Source organism: Phaseolus vulgaris, chromosome 4, assembly GCF_051622355.1.
Source record: "Phaseolus vulgaris cultivar YP4 chromosome 4, ASM5162235v1, whole genome shotgun sequence".
NCBI classification, from domain to species: Eukaryota; Viridiplantae; Streptophyta; class Magnoliopsida; order Fabales; family Fabaceae; genus Phaseolus; species Phaseolus vulgaris.
The window spans coordinates 47,229,918-47,247,043 of record NC_143501.1 but is presented as its reverse complement, the minus strand read 5'-3'; the positions used below and the strand labels follow the sequence as shown (position 1 = coordinate 47,247,043).

General features: G+C 27.0%; 1 protein-coding gene across 1 annotated transcript; it reads right to left on the bottom strand.

Annotated features, from left to right (window-relative positions):
* Positions 1-887: 887 nt before the first annotated feature.
* LOC137837911 (U-box domain-containing protein 21) lies at positions 888-2,738 on the bottom strand. The gene has a single exon (XM_068647090.2). It carries the CDS (start codon positions 2,387-2,389, stop codon positions 1,076-1,078), a length of 1,314 nt encoding a protein of 437 aa, XP_068503191.1. The 5' UTR covers positions 2,390-2,738; the 3' UTR covers positions 888-1,075.
* Between the last annotated feature and the right edge of the window lie 14,388 nt (positions 2,739-17,126).

The window sequence follows — 17,126 nt, the reverse complement described above, 5'->3', positions numbered from 1 at the left end:
ATTTCTTCATTGGGGGCACTGTTGCTTTCTTATCATCACCACCTAATCACATGTTATTTCAAAAGAATTTGGTTACTCATTTTCTTTTCCAAGACGCATTTCAAGCTCAAGTTAAAGAAATAATTATGTTGGATTAAATATTTAGAAATTGTATTTGCAAAATTAAGGCCTATAATTATTAATTGTACAACAATGAAATGAAAACAAGAAAAATGTGAACTCAAATAAATGGTATAATGAAAGAATTGACAAAATAAAATAAAATTACACAGCTAAAAATATTTTTATTATTGTTTTATTCATTTATTTATTTTTTCTGTTGTAGTTTTGTTCGAGACATGTAAATTTCTTGGTTACGAAAATTTAAGTTATAGTTTATGAATAGTTAAGCAATCAGACTAAAATCATATATCTATATTTCTTTGATTAATTAATGAAATGAGATATATTTCTTTGATTAATTAATGAAATGATGTAGTAAAATTATTGTTTTTGTATGAACTGAGAATGTAACATCTTTGTATTATGGGTACTTTTCAGCATCGATTTCTGATGGTTTTGATTTTCGATTCTGAATGAAAATATTTGTAAAAAGTTATTCTACATTCAAATTAATATTTGATACTTGAGGATAATTAATGTTAAAATAATATGTATATTGACATGTTAATCAATCTATTTATAAAAATGTTTTGGATTAAAAAAATATTAGATCCAATTAACATGAGTATATTGTTAAGTATTGTATTAATTAAATATATTATATAATTATACATCATACATTAATTTGGTGATTAAGTGAAAGTCATTTATCATGGGTGTGGCCATATACTTCTCTAAGATATAGTACCCTTATTGAATATGATAGAATAAAGTAGAAGCACATATTGATCCAAGATATGAATATGTCATTATCACTATTATTGTGATATACAAAAAGAATAAATTCTATTTCCCTATCTACTTGTGGATTCTTGGAATCCCATGCCATGACACAGATTGTAGAGATCCAATAGCAAAAAAAATTTACACAGACAAAACTTCCAATAGAGAAACAAGAAGCACCCTAATAAAGTTAAAATGATCTCTTAACATTCTTGTAATCTGAGTCTATGCATTCCAATTCAGCCCTGTAAGGATTCATCAATTTCAGAAGTTCTGTTGCTTTCTCCTTAGTCTCATCACCACAACCAACTTGCAACACCAACAAGAGCTTCTGAAAGGCACCAACTTGAAGGGCCTCAAGAAGGGTTCTTCCTTCATCTTTTTCTCCAAACTTGCACACCTTCCAAAGGGCAGACACAGAATAATCTGTGGTCAAAGGTGAAATTCTAAGGATTTTCTTCACCAAAAGAGGAATTGTTAGGTCATTCCCACAAGCTTTGTTCCTTCCTTCTTCACAGCTGCACAGAGAGTCCAAAATGGCCAAAGCCTTCTCATACCTGCTTTTGTCTGAGTCAATGAGAATGTCAAGCAAAGAAGAAACCAAACCCAATTCAACAAATGCCAATTTCATCTTCTCACTGGAATTGGAAGAGGATGAGACCAAGTACCAAACCACCCTCAATGAGGCCTTTGTGATGGTTGAGCTAACCCTCTTGTTGATTAACTCCACCAAGAGCTCATTCACCCCTTCAATTTGTGACAAGGCCTCAACATGCTGCACATCACCAAAGGAAAGAAGCTCCTTCAATGCCACAATGGACTTCTCTTTCCCTGAGAGATCTTGGTGCTTCAAGAACCAAACCATGCAACTCAGAGAAGCCAGAGATCCCAAGGACTTGTGTGCCTCCAATTGAAGTGGAAACATCCAATTCAGAGCTGACAAAATCTCCTCAAGAACCACCACATTTCTCTCCACTGAGTCATTGGCAAATGCATCAAAGGACGAAGCCAATGCCACAGGTGCTCCATTATCCACTATGCATCTCTTGTTCCTCTCACTCTCCCCACCCCACTTCTTCATCCTCTGCAGCAATTCAAGGCAACCATATTGGTCCAAAACCCTTGCTGAGTCCTTCACTTGCATCAGAAGCTCAGCAACCTCAATTGGGCTAATCGGTATCCTTGGTGTTGGAATCCTCTCCACCCCATGTTGCCTATTCTCCACACACCAATCTTGGACCATTATCCTGAGAGAATGGTTTGGAATCATGTCAAAGTTCCTCACAACCTGGTTGGTAACAGGACATGTGATGTTCCCTTCTTCAAACCACCTCTCCACATTCTCCCTGTCATAGGTGATCCCAGTTGACAGTGTCACAGGATCCTTCATCAAGTCAAGAGAAATTGGACACCTGAAGTGGTTGGGAACCACCACCTCCATCACGGGTTTCCCACCTCTGCTCTGCTTGCTGTTTCCCTTCCTCCTTCTCCATCCCAACACCATCTCTAGCAACCTGATCAAAGAAGCCAAAACTGTTTCTGTAACGTGATTTGAGCTTTTGGTGATCAAATTTTTCAAATTTGATGAGAAGTATTCAATGATCTTCAAAAGGGTTTGTTCGTGTATTTATATTATAGAGAATCACAGACACACACATAGATATGTCATGTCTCATGTGTGAGTTGTGATATATAAGTACAGGGTCAGGGTCCTTGGTTTCATACACACGAATCAGTGTGTTCAAAGTTAGACTCAAGAAAATAGTATTCTAAGAGAGAAGCATTCAAATTGAAGAGAGAGAATTAATGTGTTGTTGCATATTAGGAAGAAGGAGTTAGGATTTGAATATTGACCATTGAAGATTTGAAGAAAAAATGAGAATAGAGATAACCGTCAAAAGGGAAGAACGGGTAAAAGAAACAAAAAATCAGAAGACTCAAGAAACGCAATGTTTTTGTTTTTGTTTTTGTTTTGGTGTAGACTCGGTGACACACGCTTTCTACTAGGAAATTAGACAAACACAACACCTACGTTGTTATTATGCTACCCGCAATTTTATTTTTCTTTCGTGCCCTCAAATTTTGAAATTAAAGTTCAATTAGCCTCATTAAACTTGCAATAATTATACTCATATTCATTATCAAAACTTTAAAAAAAAATCAATTTTATGATAAATTTAGTCTTTATAATTACTCAACTTCATATTAAAAAATAAATGTTTATTATGAAGTAAGTAAAATTTGAAAACTAAATTATATATACATTAAAAGAAATCAAAATAAATTATGAAATGAATCTTTTATACACGAAATAGACCAATTCTGAAAGAATTGGCAGTGTGGGCATTTCACTAAGATTTTTCATGTATAAAAAACTATGTAACTATCAATACTTTGTAATAACAGAGGAAGAAGAATATTCCATAAGAAACTAATTGTTTAATAGAAGTGATTAATTATATTGAAGATCTCTTCATAATCTACTAATTTTTTCATTTAATTTAATTTAATATCTTGTTTTACTTGAATGCAAGATATTAATAAAGCATGTGAAGATTAAAAAGTAATTAATTTTGTAGAATAACATTTGAGATTAAAAATGATCAAATATTTAAGTTTCTTTGAGGACTATTTATAAAATTTATAGTATTATCTAATAAATATATTACAGAAAAAATGTTTGATTATAAGCTAATTTGTTTGTCATGAGGTGATAACCCTAATTTAAGGGTTAAGAATAAACATTATATGAAATCATTAGTGGTCACATGACCATTAAACTATATAAGATTTTTTTAATATCACCATTTTTTTTTATTTCTTTGATATAGACCATAATATAATAATTTATATTTATATTGATATTGATAGTTATGTATGTGCATTTAATTAAATGATGCAATAAAACTCCTAGTCAATTGTGTAATAATTTTCTTTCCGTTTCAATCAACATATGCTTCACATAAACGCCATTCTTTTTGGCCTGCAACTTTCTTAAGTCATAGTTCTAATTCTAACGGAAAGTTCTAAGGTTTTCTTAATTAAAATATTCCGATTAATAAAATTACATTATTACTTTCTCCATTATTTTTTTTACGTCTTTTAATATTTTTTTACAATAACTAAGAAATAAAATGATAATAATAATAATATATGAAACATCGGTATCAATACTGAATGTCATCACACAGATGATGTGATCGAGTCTGATTGTTATGGAACCAACAACTAATATTCTGTGTGTCACAATTAACCTCATCAAATATACAAAATCTTATTTTTAACATTCAGATTAGTTTTGCAGTCTATCCTAACACAGGTCGTCTATTAGGATCCTATAAATATCACTACACACAAGACAAAGACACCACTACAAGAAAATCATGAAATATAAACTAATTTTAGATACAGAATATAATTAATTATTATAATGACTAAATTATAGATCATTTTAGAAACTAAAAAACTTGTGGTTTCTAAATTAGTTTCTATTCTTGTTAAATGGTTTCTAAATTGTTAACTAATTAGCTACCAAATTTTGTTTTACCAAATTTAGAATCTAAATAATTGGTAATCAAAATCTTGGTAGCTAATTAGATACCAATTTAGAAACTATTTAACAATCATATAAACTAATTTGGAAACCATTTTTTTAATCTCTAAAATACTCTCTAATTTAGTCATTATAACAACTAATTATTTTTAGTTTTCTAAAATTAGTTTCTATTTCATGATTTTCTTGTAGTGTGTGCATCATTAAAAAATATTTATTACTTTTACTCATCCTATACTAAATCCAAACTTAAGCATCGAAGTATCTTGTATCCCCTCCTTAGTGTTCGAGATGGGATACAGTATTACGGAGAACATCAGACACATTTAAAAAGAAAAAAATATTTTTCCTATTCATACAATAACATTATAAAATAATTATACATTTTTATTATTTTACTCATCTCTCTATCTAACAAGTAAATACATGTGTTAATTACTTATAAAGTTATTGTAAAAGCTAAGAATATAACAGCAACAATAATAATAAATATGTCATTAAAATTCTAGAAAGACAAATAAAAATGAATAAATTATTTACAAATTTGAACTACAGAAAAATGAAATATTTTAAACTACTTAATGGTACATAAATTATGTCGTGCAGGTAGTGCATTTTTCAGTAAATTAATTAATTGAATGAAATATTCTTAAAATACCATTGCTGGAATCCTTCTGCAGAATTACAAAATATTTGAAGATTTCGATGTTGTTTGAATAAATAATAGATATATTAGTAATCGGAAATTAAAAAAATACAAGATTATTAATTTTATATTAGAGAAGGTCCAAATCCAATATAATATATGAATCTAAGTCCTGAAAATTAGAAATGAGTTAGCATGGCAATAGGAGTCAAACTGTGACAAAAAAAATATAGAAAACAAGTTAAATAGAAACGGTGATTTTGGGGCACAATTCTATTTTAATAAATCTTAAATAACACTTTAATCACACTTTTTTAATTTTTATAACTTCATTATTGATTTTTTATATATATATTTTTCTTTCAATCTAGAAACTGACACGAGAGCATTTGAAATTAATTCAAGATCAAAGTGATAATTTATCTTTTGTTTGATTTTTATTTAAAAAAAGAAGTATTATTTGTTTGACCCTTTCTGTATATAAAATGTGAGAGGGTGATTGAATAGGTAGAAGATGAGGATGGCAACAAGAGGTGAAAGAAAGAACACGTTGGTATCTCTTTTACCAAACTCATTCTTGACACCTTCAAACCATGCAATTCAACTTGACTTTTGCATTGGGATGAGAATTTACACAAAACTTAATTCTCACAAAATAATTTCAAAACGTTTAGATTTCCTTTTGATTCAGAAAAAAAAAGTATTTTAGTATTATCTTGGAAATTTCACCTCCATATAATTAAATTATAATATATAAATAAATATAAAATTTAGTTTTTATATCAATTTTATAAAGTTAAATTAGATTTTAAAAATAATCTTTTCATTGGTATAATATGTTTTCATCTTGTCTGTTTTTAGAATTCTTTATAAATATGTATAGTCTACCTATGTATCAATTTTGTTAATATATGAGTTTTAGTCTAATCCTTTCATATTTTTGTTTTTTTAATAATACTTTTTTCAAGTAATGACAAATGATTGTTGTTACTTGAGGTGTCAGCCTAACTGAGATCTTAAGTTACATAGTGATGCCTAACATGAAAGCTTTTATTTAAAAAAAAATTAAAAATCATGGATGATGGTTGTTCACTAAAATTAGTGTATATGATAGTACCTCTTTTAAATAGACGCGAATTATAAAAGGAATCAACGTCTATTCTTTTCAAATAGACGACGTTTTTCTTTATAACCGATGTTAGTTCGCACTGAGTATAAACAGAGGTTATAGGGAGGACCAATGCCTATATTTTTACCGTAATAACAAAAATGTCATCGTATTTTGATGGACAACATTAATTGTCATTAAATACCATTGTTATACTAGTGAATGAACGTAAAATTTATTTTTTTCGAATAATTTTGTAGAATTGAATTAAACTTAAAATTCATTTTTTTGAATAATTTTGTAAAATTAAATTAAGCTTAAAGTTTACTTCTTAAAACTAATACAATGTGCATTTTATAAATCTTAGTTAATTTTTTTTTTATGTGATCTCTAAATATTAAACGATATATATACTTTAAAATTCGTATTATCTTGAATTCTAATTAGCTACATTTAAAATTGAACCTCCATTAAAAAGAGAATTTGATGAAATGGAAATAATCTAAAGTGAAGTTTGTAAATGATGATTCAAACACACATTTATAAGCAGTTGACTGTGACATGACATGGTGGTTTAAGTAGTTGAGGAGACATGTTACAGCCAATAGTTTCCCAAACTTAGGTGAGGTAACATGGTGCAGCCACATGAGACAACTATGTTATTGTCAACTTTATACTATTTAGTATTTACTTTGGACCTTAAGAAAAATTTAGGTTACCACTTTAAATTCTAAATCCGACCCAACAAACCTAATCACAGGCCTCACATATTATACCTAACTACCAAAAACAGTGTAACTTTTTGGGGTTTATTTAATGCAGATTCTTCTCCATTGTTGCATGCAGGGATCTATAATGAAGTTTAATAATTGTGTGCAAGATGAGTAACCACATTAAAATTTAAGGTGGTGTTGACTAGGATATTGTACTATATTGAATTGTCTTGTGTTTATTAATTATCTATTTATCAGAGATAAGGAATTGAAAGTAAGCATGGGTGACCCTTGTTAGGTATGAAAATGGAGTCAGAAAAATACAATCACTCTTCTGCCGGCGATAATGGAACCACCATCTTCTTTGAAAAAAAAAACAAATTAATTAATAATTAGCTTGATGAGTGGCACTTAGACTGGATACTGACACTACAAGAAGATCATGAAATAGAAACCAATTTTAGAGACGAAAAATAGTTAGTTTAAAATTTTGTTTTCTAAATTAGTTTTTATTATTGTTAAATGGTTTCTAAATTGGTATCTAATTAGCTACCAAGGTTTTTGTTATCAAATTTAGAATCTAAATAATTAGTAGTTAAAACCTTGGTAGCTAATTAGATACTAATTTATAAACTATTTAAAACAATAACATGAACTAATTTAGAAATCAATTTTTTTTAAGTTTCTAAAATGGTCTCTAATTTAGTCATTATAACAACTAATTGTTTTTTTTTCTAAAATTAGTTTCTATTTCATTATTTTTTTTAGTGTGAAAAAAATAATCATCTTTAGTTTACAATTTTTTTTTCAGTTTTGTGAAATGAGATAATTTTGTGTGTATATGAATTAATATATGGTGTAAATATGTTTTTTTCTGTAATAGAATTTTTTTTTAAGTTTTTCACGTAGAAAATACATTTCAATAATTTTATTAGTATAAATATATAAAAAATCTAAAGTTTTTGGAGTATAAACGAAAACTAATTTAGTGTTATAGTATAATGAAAAATATATTTAACTTTTAATGTATTTATTAAATTGAGTATTCAAAGAAGGATTTTAGGTTTTTAATTTCATTAATCAATATTGAATTTTCTTCTAAGAAGATGGGTCAAGTTAGGCTTCATCTTAAATGATATAAGTTAGGTGTCCAAAGTTAAAATATGAACTTTGCCTGCTTGAATGAGAGAGATCTATTTTAGGTTTAGACCCACATCTTTAATAGTATTTGATTCTAGGCGTATATTTATAAATTTATTTTATCGTGAAATATTTTTTTAGGTTTGTAAACAAATTTTAAAAGATTAAACATATTTTTTTATTTATGTATAATAATGTAAAATTGTTAGAAATGAAGAACTGGGATAAGATGAAGAAAAAGGAAGACAAAGAGCAAAGGATACGAGAAAAAATATTTCTTCTATTTTCTTTTCCTTGCTTAGATCAAAGCAAAAAGTCCGAGGAGTACATTTATTTTAAGTCTAATTAAAAAGACATAATGTAAAATAAAAGCCAACAAAGACTAGAATAAGAAAACACAAATTAAAGGTTAGACATAAGTAAAAAAGAAATAGCTAAGAATTAGAAAAAAAAAATTAACTTCCTTTTAGAAGTTTTGTATCCATATCATTTGTCAGTCACCCGTAAGTTGGGGAACAAATATTGATGAGATCCAGCTTAGAATAAATACTTTGAAAGATTGAGAACTTAAGATTTTGTATAAATGTCAACCACTTCAAGTGAGTTCACGTCTTCAAGAATATCTATATATATAAAGATGTTTTACACACATAGTCTAGAATCTGATGTAAATAGGGTGATTTTTCACAAATTCTTGTCACAGGATAAAGACTAAGAGGTAATCAATGACATTTAATTGTTGTTCCACTTCTTCTCAGTTCTTAACTTTGGTCACCAAAGGGTGCTATTCGGTAGATTCGCTCTTGCACCAAGGATATTAATTTTCATAATAAAAAAGCAGGACTCTAATTCCAACATTAGCACATTCTAAGGCATATCACAGGTTATCATCAATAAGAACCTTGGCATTTAAGGACCTACAAATTTCTGATTTCGATATTGACAACCATCAAGAACAAAGTGGTTACCAAAGTGAATCTCATGAAACAGTCCAGGAAAACTTTGGTAACCACTTTGCTTTTGATGGTGTGTCAAGACCGAAGTCATAAATTTGTAGGTCCTTAAATGTCAAGGTTCTTATTGATGATAACACGTGATATGCCTTAGAGTGTGCTAATGTTAGAATTAGAGTCCTACTTTTTTATTATGAAAATTCATATCCTTAATGCAAGAGCGAATCTACCGAAGAGCACCCTCTGGTGACCAAAGTTAAGAACTGGGGAGAAGTGGAGAAACAATTAATGTCATTGATTGCCTCTTAATTTTTATCTTGCAACAAAAATTTGTGGAAAAACACCCTTTTTACATCAGGTTCTGGACTATTTCTTTAAAACAAATTTATATATGTAGATATTCTGGAAGACGTGAACTTACTTGAAGTGGCTACAAAGAGATCCACCCAGAGGTAGTAGGTTGGTTGAATGACAGGAATAGGATTTCCCTATTTTGAGCAACTTGAAGGAAGATTCATTTTGGTGGAAGCTATGGTGATTTTACCATACGTATAACTAGACTAAGATTTATTTGGACCCTCTATGAATGTCGGAGGGAAATCTAAATAATGTAACTCTTTAAAATAAAATAAAATGTAAAAGTTGTTTTTCTTCTGCATTTTTTATTTTGATCATATAACACATGCGACACCATTAAGCAATAAACCAAAAATTTATCCTCAATTTTTAAAGCGAGGTGTGGGTAGCGTGAAGTTACTAAAGCGCAACCTTATTGGAAAGGTTCGCCTTCTGATGAGACAATCCAAAGTCTCAAAATCTATGAAATGATAATGAAATTGATAATGTTTATTTGTAAATCCCCTAAATAAACACATTAAGTCTCTATGCTCTCCTCTTTCTCTCTCTTCCATCTCTCCAATTTTCTTTCAATTCCAAGATCACCTTGAAGTACATAATCAAATTGGTCTAACAATTTTTTAAATTTAAAATTTTGAAATTTTAAAATTTTTTGAAATTTGAAGTGTTTCGAAAAGGCTTTTAGGGTTTGAAAAAATTTTAAATTTTAAATTTTAAATTTTTTTAAAAAATAGAAAATGATGCAATGCCCATAATAATGAAATAAAATCAAATATTGATATAAGGATAAAATAGGAAAAATACCAATTTTTACCTACACTCTTCCGTAGATGTAGAAGCGCATGCAACTTTTTTTCGATGATGCAACACGCACCGAATCCAGATTACACACCGCACTTAACAATGTTCCTTCGCATTGGAACCTTGCACTTGGGGGTAAGCACGACAATGATAGGAACACACACGGGAAATAGTGCCTTGAGGTTCAATATCTTCCTATTGCTACGTTCTTCTAACTAAGTTTCTCCTTGTTTGAAGATTGTGAATAAGTAAATCAGATTGAAAGTAATTTTTCCGTAAAACATGAGGAAAATGAGAATATATTTTAGTCAGTGTTCTGTATGATTTTATTTAAATCCATAAAATTATTTTCAGAAAATGTCTTATGATAAAGGACTTTCATCACTTACCCTCTGTCTCCTTTTGTTGAGTCCTTCTTATACTTCTAGTCACATGTTTCAATCACAATTTCATAAGAAAAATGTCAAATTAGTGTTTCACAAATTGAAATGCACATATACCGATGGTTGTGATGGTGCCCGCAACTCCTTTTGTTAAGTCATTCTCATCCATCTAGTCACAAACTTCAATTACAATTTCATAAGATAAAGGTCAAATTAGGGTTCCACAGAGATTAATCAAAACATAGAAAGAGAAAGAGTAGTGAGAATGAAAGTATGCTTTTACATGAAAAAGGAAAGAGAAAAGAAAATGGGAAGTAGGGTACAAAAAAGAAAGTGAGAAATAGAGTGGGTATTTGAGTTTATGCATAGTGAAGATATTCATATCTAATAAGGATTAAAGAGTAAGAGTGCTTCTTAAATCAATTTGAAACCTATTCTTACATATATTTTTTATAAAATATTTCAAATAAAAATTTTGTTTCCATTTTTTTACCTAATATCTTTAAAAGAATTTAAAATTTAAAATTTAAAATTTTGAATTTTTTTTTAAATTTAAAATTTGAAGTTTTTCGAAAAGGTTTTGAAAATTTGAAAAAAATTTAAAATTTAAATTTAATTTTTTTTAAAAACATAGAAAATGACGTAATGTCCATAATAATGAAATAAAATCAAATATTGATATAAGGATAAAATAGGAAAAATACCAATCTTTACCTACACTCTTTCGTGGATGTAGAAGCGTATGCAACTTTTTTTTCAATGATGCAACACGCACGGAATCCAGATTACACACCACTCTTAACAATGTTCCTTTGCATTGGAACCTTGCGCTTGGGGGTAAGCACGACAATTATAGGAACACGCACGGAAAATAGTGTCTTGGGGTTCAGTATCTTCCTCTTTTTACATTCTTCTAACTGAGTTTCTCCTTGTTTGAAGATTGGGAATAAGTAAATCACATTGAAAGTAACTTTTCCGTAAAATATGAGGAAATGAGAATATATTTTAGTCAGCGTTCTGTATGATTTTATTTAAATCCATAAAATTATTTTCAGAAAACGTCTTATGATAAAGGATTTTCATCACTTACCCTTTGCCTCCTTTTGTTAAGTAGTTCTTATACCTCTAGTTACATGTTTCAATCACAATTTCATAAGAAAAATGTCAAATTAGTGTTTCACAAATTGAAATGCACATAAAGAAAATTACCGATTGTTGTGATGGTGCCCGCAACTCCTTTTGTTAAGTCCTTCCCATCCATCTAGTCACAAACTTCATTTACAATTTCATAAGACAAAGGTCAAATTTGGGTTTCACAAAAATTAATCCAAACATAGAAAGAGAAAGAGAAGTGAGAATGAAAGTATGCTTTTACATAAAAAAAAAAAAAGGAAAGAGAAAAGAAAGATGGGAAGTAGGGTACAGAAAAGAAAGTGAGAAGTAGAGTGGGTACGTGGGTTTATGCAAAGTGAAGATATTCAAATCCAATAGGGGTTAAAGAGTAAGAGTGTTTCTTAAATCAATTTGAAAACTGTTTTGACATACACTTTTTATAAAATATTTCAAATAAAAATTTTGTTTCCATTTTTTACCTAATAAAACTTTAAAAATTTTGAAATTTTAAATTTTTTAAAAATTTGAATTTTTATTTTGAAAATTTGAATTTTTTAAAAAATTTGATTTTTTTTTTTGAAATCAAATAGGAAATTTGATTTAGGGTTTGAAAATTTGAAATTTTTTAAAATTTAAATTTTTAAAATTTTTGACAAAATAGGAAATGACGCAATGTCTATAATAATGATATAAAATCAAATATTTATATAAGGATAAAATAGAGAAAAAATTGAGAAAGTTAAAGAGGAGAATCCCTTTATATATAGGTATAGATAGGTATAGATACATGAGACATCATTAAGTAATAAATAAAAAATTCATGAAAAATGTTATATACAAAAGAAGAACATATAATGAAATATGTTTTTCTTTTCTTTGTCTTAGACCCACAGAGAGACTTAGTTAAATCGTTCTTACCTTTACTACCACCGTCAACCACTTCCCTCCATATTCTCCATCACCGCCACCCTTATAATTAACCCTCCTAATCAAATCCGAAAACGTAAGCGTTCGTTTGTTTGTTTGTTCTTCCCTCTCCTGATCCATTTTCTCACTCCTTTCGCTCATAAACTAACGCACCTCCCATTTTTCTCCTTAATCCCTCTTTTTCTCATAGACTAACATTTTTTCACTCCCACCGTCGCACTTTTATCTGGTACATTTTTTTCCTTTCAAATTTTTATTCAATGAACAAAATTCTACTATTCTTTAATATTTATGTTATAAGTTTGATTAAATTGTTGCCTAAGTGTATTTTATGACGTTATTGGTGTCAACACAATAATAACAATATTGTCATCTCATACAATGCCAAAGACATGCATAAATGAATGAAAAAGAAAAGCAAATTCAAACATTGCATTTTCATCTTCTACTTTATAATTGAAAAACTTACTGGTTGGTTTCGTGCTCCTTGAAGGAAACAACGCATTCTCATACTTTGAATTTCGAATATGAAAATAGAAAACGAAAAAGATGTTTGATGTGATAAAAGTCAAGATGAGCGGGAGAAAAAGATGCAATTGTGAAATGCTTCTCAACAAGTCTCACTTTACAATATTTAGTTTTGAATTCAAAAAATTTTAAATTCTAGAAATATAAAATTTTTGAATTTAATTTTTTTTAATTTAAAAATAGTGTTATCTTTTCTGTTATCCTTTTGAGATATAAAATTAAAATTACTCACAAAATAACAAATATCTTCTCTCATATTTTAAAAATAATAAAATATAATATAATATAAAAAAATTAGAATAAAATCCCATTTATATTTATTTATATATAGGTATAGAAGATTTAAGAAATCTCATATATCATATTAGAAACTTTAACTTTACGTTGTGCTTGTTTGTAGAGGAATATTGTTCTCGTGGAAAGAAGGATGTTCCAACTCATCCGAAATGGGACAAAAACCAAACGAAAAAGATAAAATTACCAGTTTATCCTTACTACTACAGAATTCTTTAAACAAATATAATTGATCACATTATAATATATTATACATATTATAACAATATAATATAAAAATAATAAATAATAATAAAAATCAAAATCAAAATATTTAAATAATAATAATATAAATGTATATAATAATAGTAAACTAATAATATTATTAATAAAAATTAGTAATAATAATGATAATCAAAATAAATTTATGAAATAATAATAATTATAATTATAAATCATAAGTAATAGTATTAGTAAAATCTTAAAATAATAATAATAATCAAAATGAGTTCATAAAATAGTAATAATATATAAAAATAATAGTAAAATAATAAATAACAATTATAATAATAAAATATTAAAAATTATAAAATTATAAGGTAATAATATTAATAAAAGTAATAATAACAAAATTAAGAATAATAACAATTCAAATAAATTCATAAACTAATGATAATAATAATATAAAGAATATTTATTTTAATTTCAATTTAATTTTATGAAAATAATCTACATTTTTATGTGTATTGGCAATGTTATATAATTCGTAGTTATTTTTCAGTCCAAGTGAGTTTGCCGATAGTACAACAATAATGTTTTAACGAAATGTGGGTAATTTTAACAAAATTACAAGGGCAAAATAGTAATCTTAAAATTTAGTAATTAAAAAATATTTTTTATCTATCGCTTCAATCAAATCATTTACAAATTTTATATTTTTATCTCATTTCTCTTCACTTTTCTCTTTCATGGTATTTTTTTCTCCAAAATTTTTTATACTAAATTTAAAATCTAAATAATTGATTATTAAAATTTTGATAGTTAATTAGATACTAATTTAGAAAGTATTTAACAATAATAGAAACTAATTTAGAAACTAAAAATATTTTTAGTCTCTAAAATAGTCTCTAATTTAGTCACTAAAATTGATTTCTATTTCACGATTTTCTTCACAGTGTTATATATATATATATATATATATATATATATATATATATATATATATATATATATATTTTCATGTATAAAATGATATGGCTTTTTTAATTAGACACATTACAAGACTACAAACATTTTAAAGAATCAATAAGTCTTCCTACTAAAAAAAACTGAAAAATAAATATAGATAACAGAAAAACTCTAACGTGCATTATATATCATAAAAGTCTACTATAGTAACTTCTTGGTAGAAAATTTTGTGATTTCTACCAAAAATCAATTATGATTATTTATGAAATTAATTTTGTTGTGCCCATTTATTAAAGTAAAGTATTATTTTTATAATTAAATCAAACAATTGAGTAGTCATCTCATGCTTTGCATTTTCCAATCAACTGTGTTATATTAATTTTTCAGTAACGTGTAATGTTATTTTAAGTTTGTTTCTAGAAAAAAATGTGTACAATAAAATAATTTTATTATGTTTTTTTTTAGTTTCTGAAATTTAAGATAATTATGATTTTGATCCTTGAGTTTTAAAAAATAAATTTAAATATAATTTCAAACATTAAAATTTATATCATAAACTCTAAATCTTAAATCATAAACTTTATAAAACTTATTTTAATTCCTTAAAATTAGTTTTTAAAGATTACAACCTTAGAGTAATTTCAAATACACATTTCTCTCCGAATACTTTATAAACGTCAAGAATGATAATTGAATTTGAAGTGAAAAAGGTTATATATAAAAACTACAACAATTTTATTTTTCATTTTCTATGAAATGATTTTTTCTTTAAAAACTCAAATCCCCTAATTTCTCTCTTCAATGGATGATTATATATTTTTTCTTTTTGAAGCACAAACTAAGAGATAACTAACATTACAAAACATTATAAATAATAACTAATTTTAGAAATAAAAATAATTAATTTTTATATTTATTAAATTAAATACTATTTTATAAACTAAAATTTATTAGTATCTAAAATAATTTTTATATTAATATAAATTTATAAAATATTTTTAACTTGATATTTAATAGTAACTACTAAGATTTTAACTACTAATTATTTTAGATTATAAATTATTTTTTATGGTGACTACATAAAAATAAAAGTTAAGTTTTTATTTTTTTATTAGATTTTACATTATTTCTATTTTTTATTTGTTTTTTTATCAGCAAAGAACAAATAAAATAAAATGAGACACTTTAAGGTGTCTCAACTCTTGTACAGAAAATGGTCAGGCCAACCTATTCAAGACCATCAGACTATACATAACAACAAACCAATTATTAAAGATACATGAAAAGAAAATAAAAGAGGATAAAACATAATACACACAAAACAACTCCTAGTTATAATCGAAAATCCACAATAACAATTCTCTAGATTACGAGTCACAGATATCCTCACCAATACTCATTTTGTTCGATGTATTATCGTTTGAGAGAAAAGTGAATTTTCATTAGTTAGTAACGTATTTGTTTTTGCTAGGTTTGGTTTCCTGGAATCAACATAGAGGATATCTAAGCATCTCTTCTTTATCGATTAAATTTCTTGAAGAACATGACATTCTTAGTTAAGGAAACTTAACATTTATTTAAATTAGGTTATGATAGTATAGAAGAAATTGGTAGGAAGGTTATGTTTAAATTGAAGTCAAATGGTGATGATGCTGTATTGTTGAAAATTTGATTATTAGACTTAGATGACAAATTGTGTTACATGTGAAATTATTATTCGAATGATAAATAAAACAAATCCTACAAGTGATAAATCCAAAACGACAAGGGTCGTTCTTAAATTCTTCAAAAACAAAATCAAGTGGACAAGACTATTTCTTCCTGCACCTCTATATATTCTTCTGTCACCCTATACAAAATATGAAAATACTTTTTTTATCATATTTTTTTATCTTATTTTTACCATCCCATATTTCGAATTACATATTTTAGAAATTAATTTTGGTTTCAAAAATAACTTACAGATTATGTAATTCATAATATATTTTTAAAAAATTGTATTTCGAATTATATAATTCAGAAGTCTGAAATTGAGAGTAGCTTCCGGATTATGTAATCCGGACACACCTTTGAAAAAAAAAATTTGGATTACATCATCCGAAAGCTAATTTAAATTCCAAATTATGTAATCTGAAAACTAATCATACATATTGAAAAAAGACTTTCAAATTATATAATCCGAAAGTTAATTATAAATTTAGAAAAAAACTTTCAGATTACGTAATTCGAAATACTACAGAGAGATATTTTTGAAATATCAAAAGTTTATGGAGGTGCAGGAAGAAACAGATCAGTAGACAATACATAGAAGGCCCAAGACAAAAGGAACCAACGTTTTATTTGATTTTTGGAAAGTCATGCCAATGTAACATACCAGTAGGCTTTTTTGTTTTGTTTTATATTTTCTAGGTCATGTACTTATTTTAAGGTCCTATTAATAACATTTTTTCCGTTAGAAAACGCAGAAGACATATTCAATTTAGTGCAAGTTTGACGATTCTAAAAATTTTAAATAAGAATTGAGATGAGTAATTTTTAATTTTCTTGTGGCATATTGA

Excerpts from the sequence above, each read along its gene's own strand:
- LOC137837911 (XM_068647090.2), bottom strand. The coding sequence starts at position 2,389 with ATGGTGTTGGGATGGAGAAGGAGGAAGGGAAACAGCAAGCAGAGCAGA.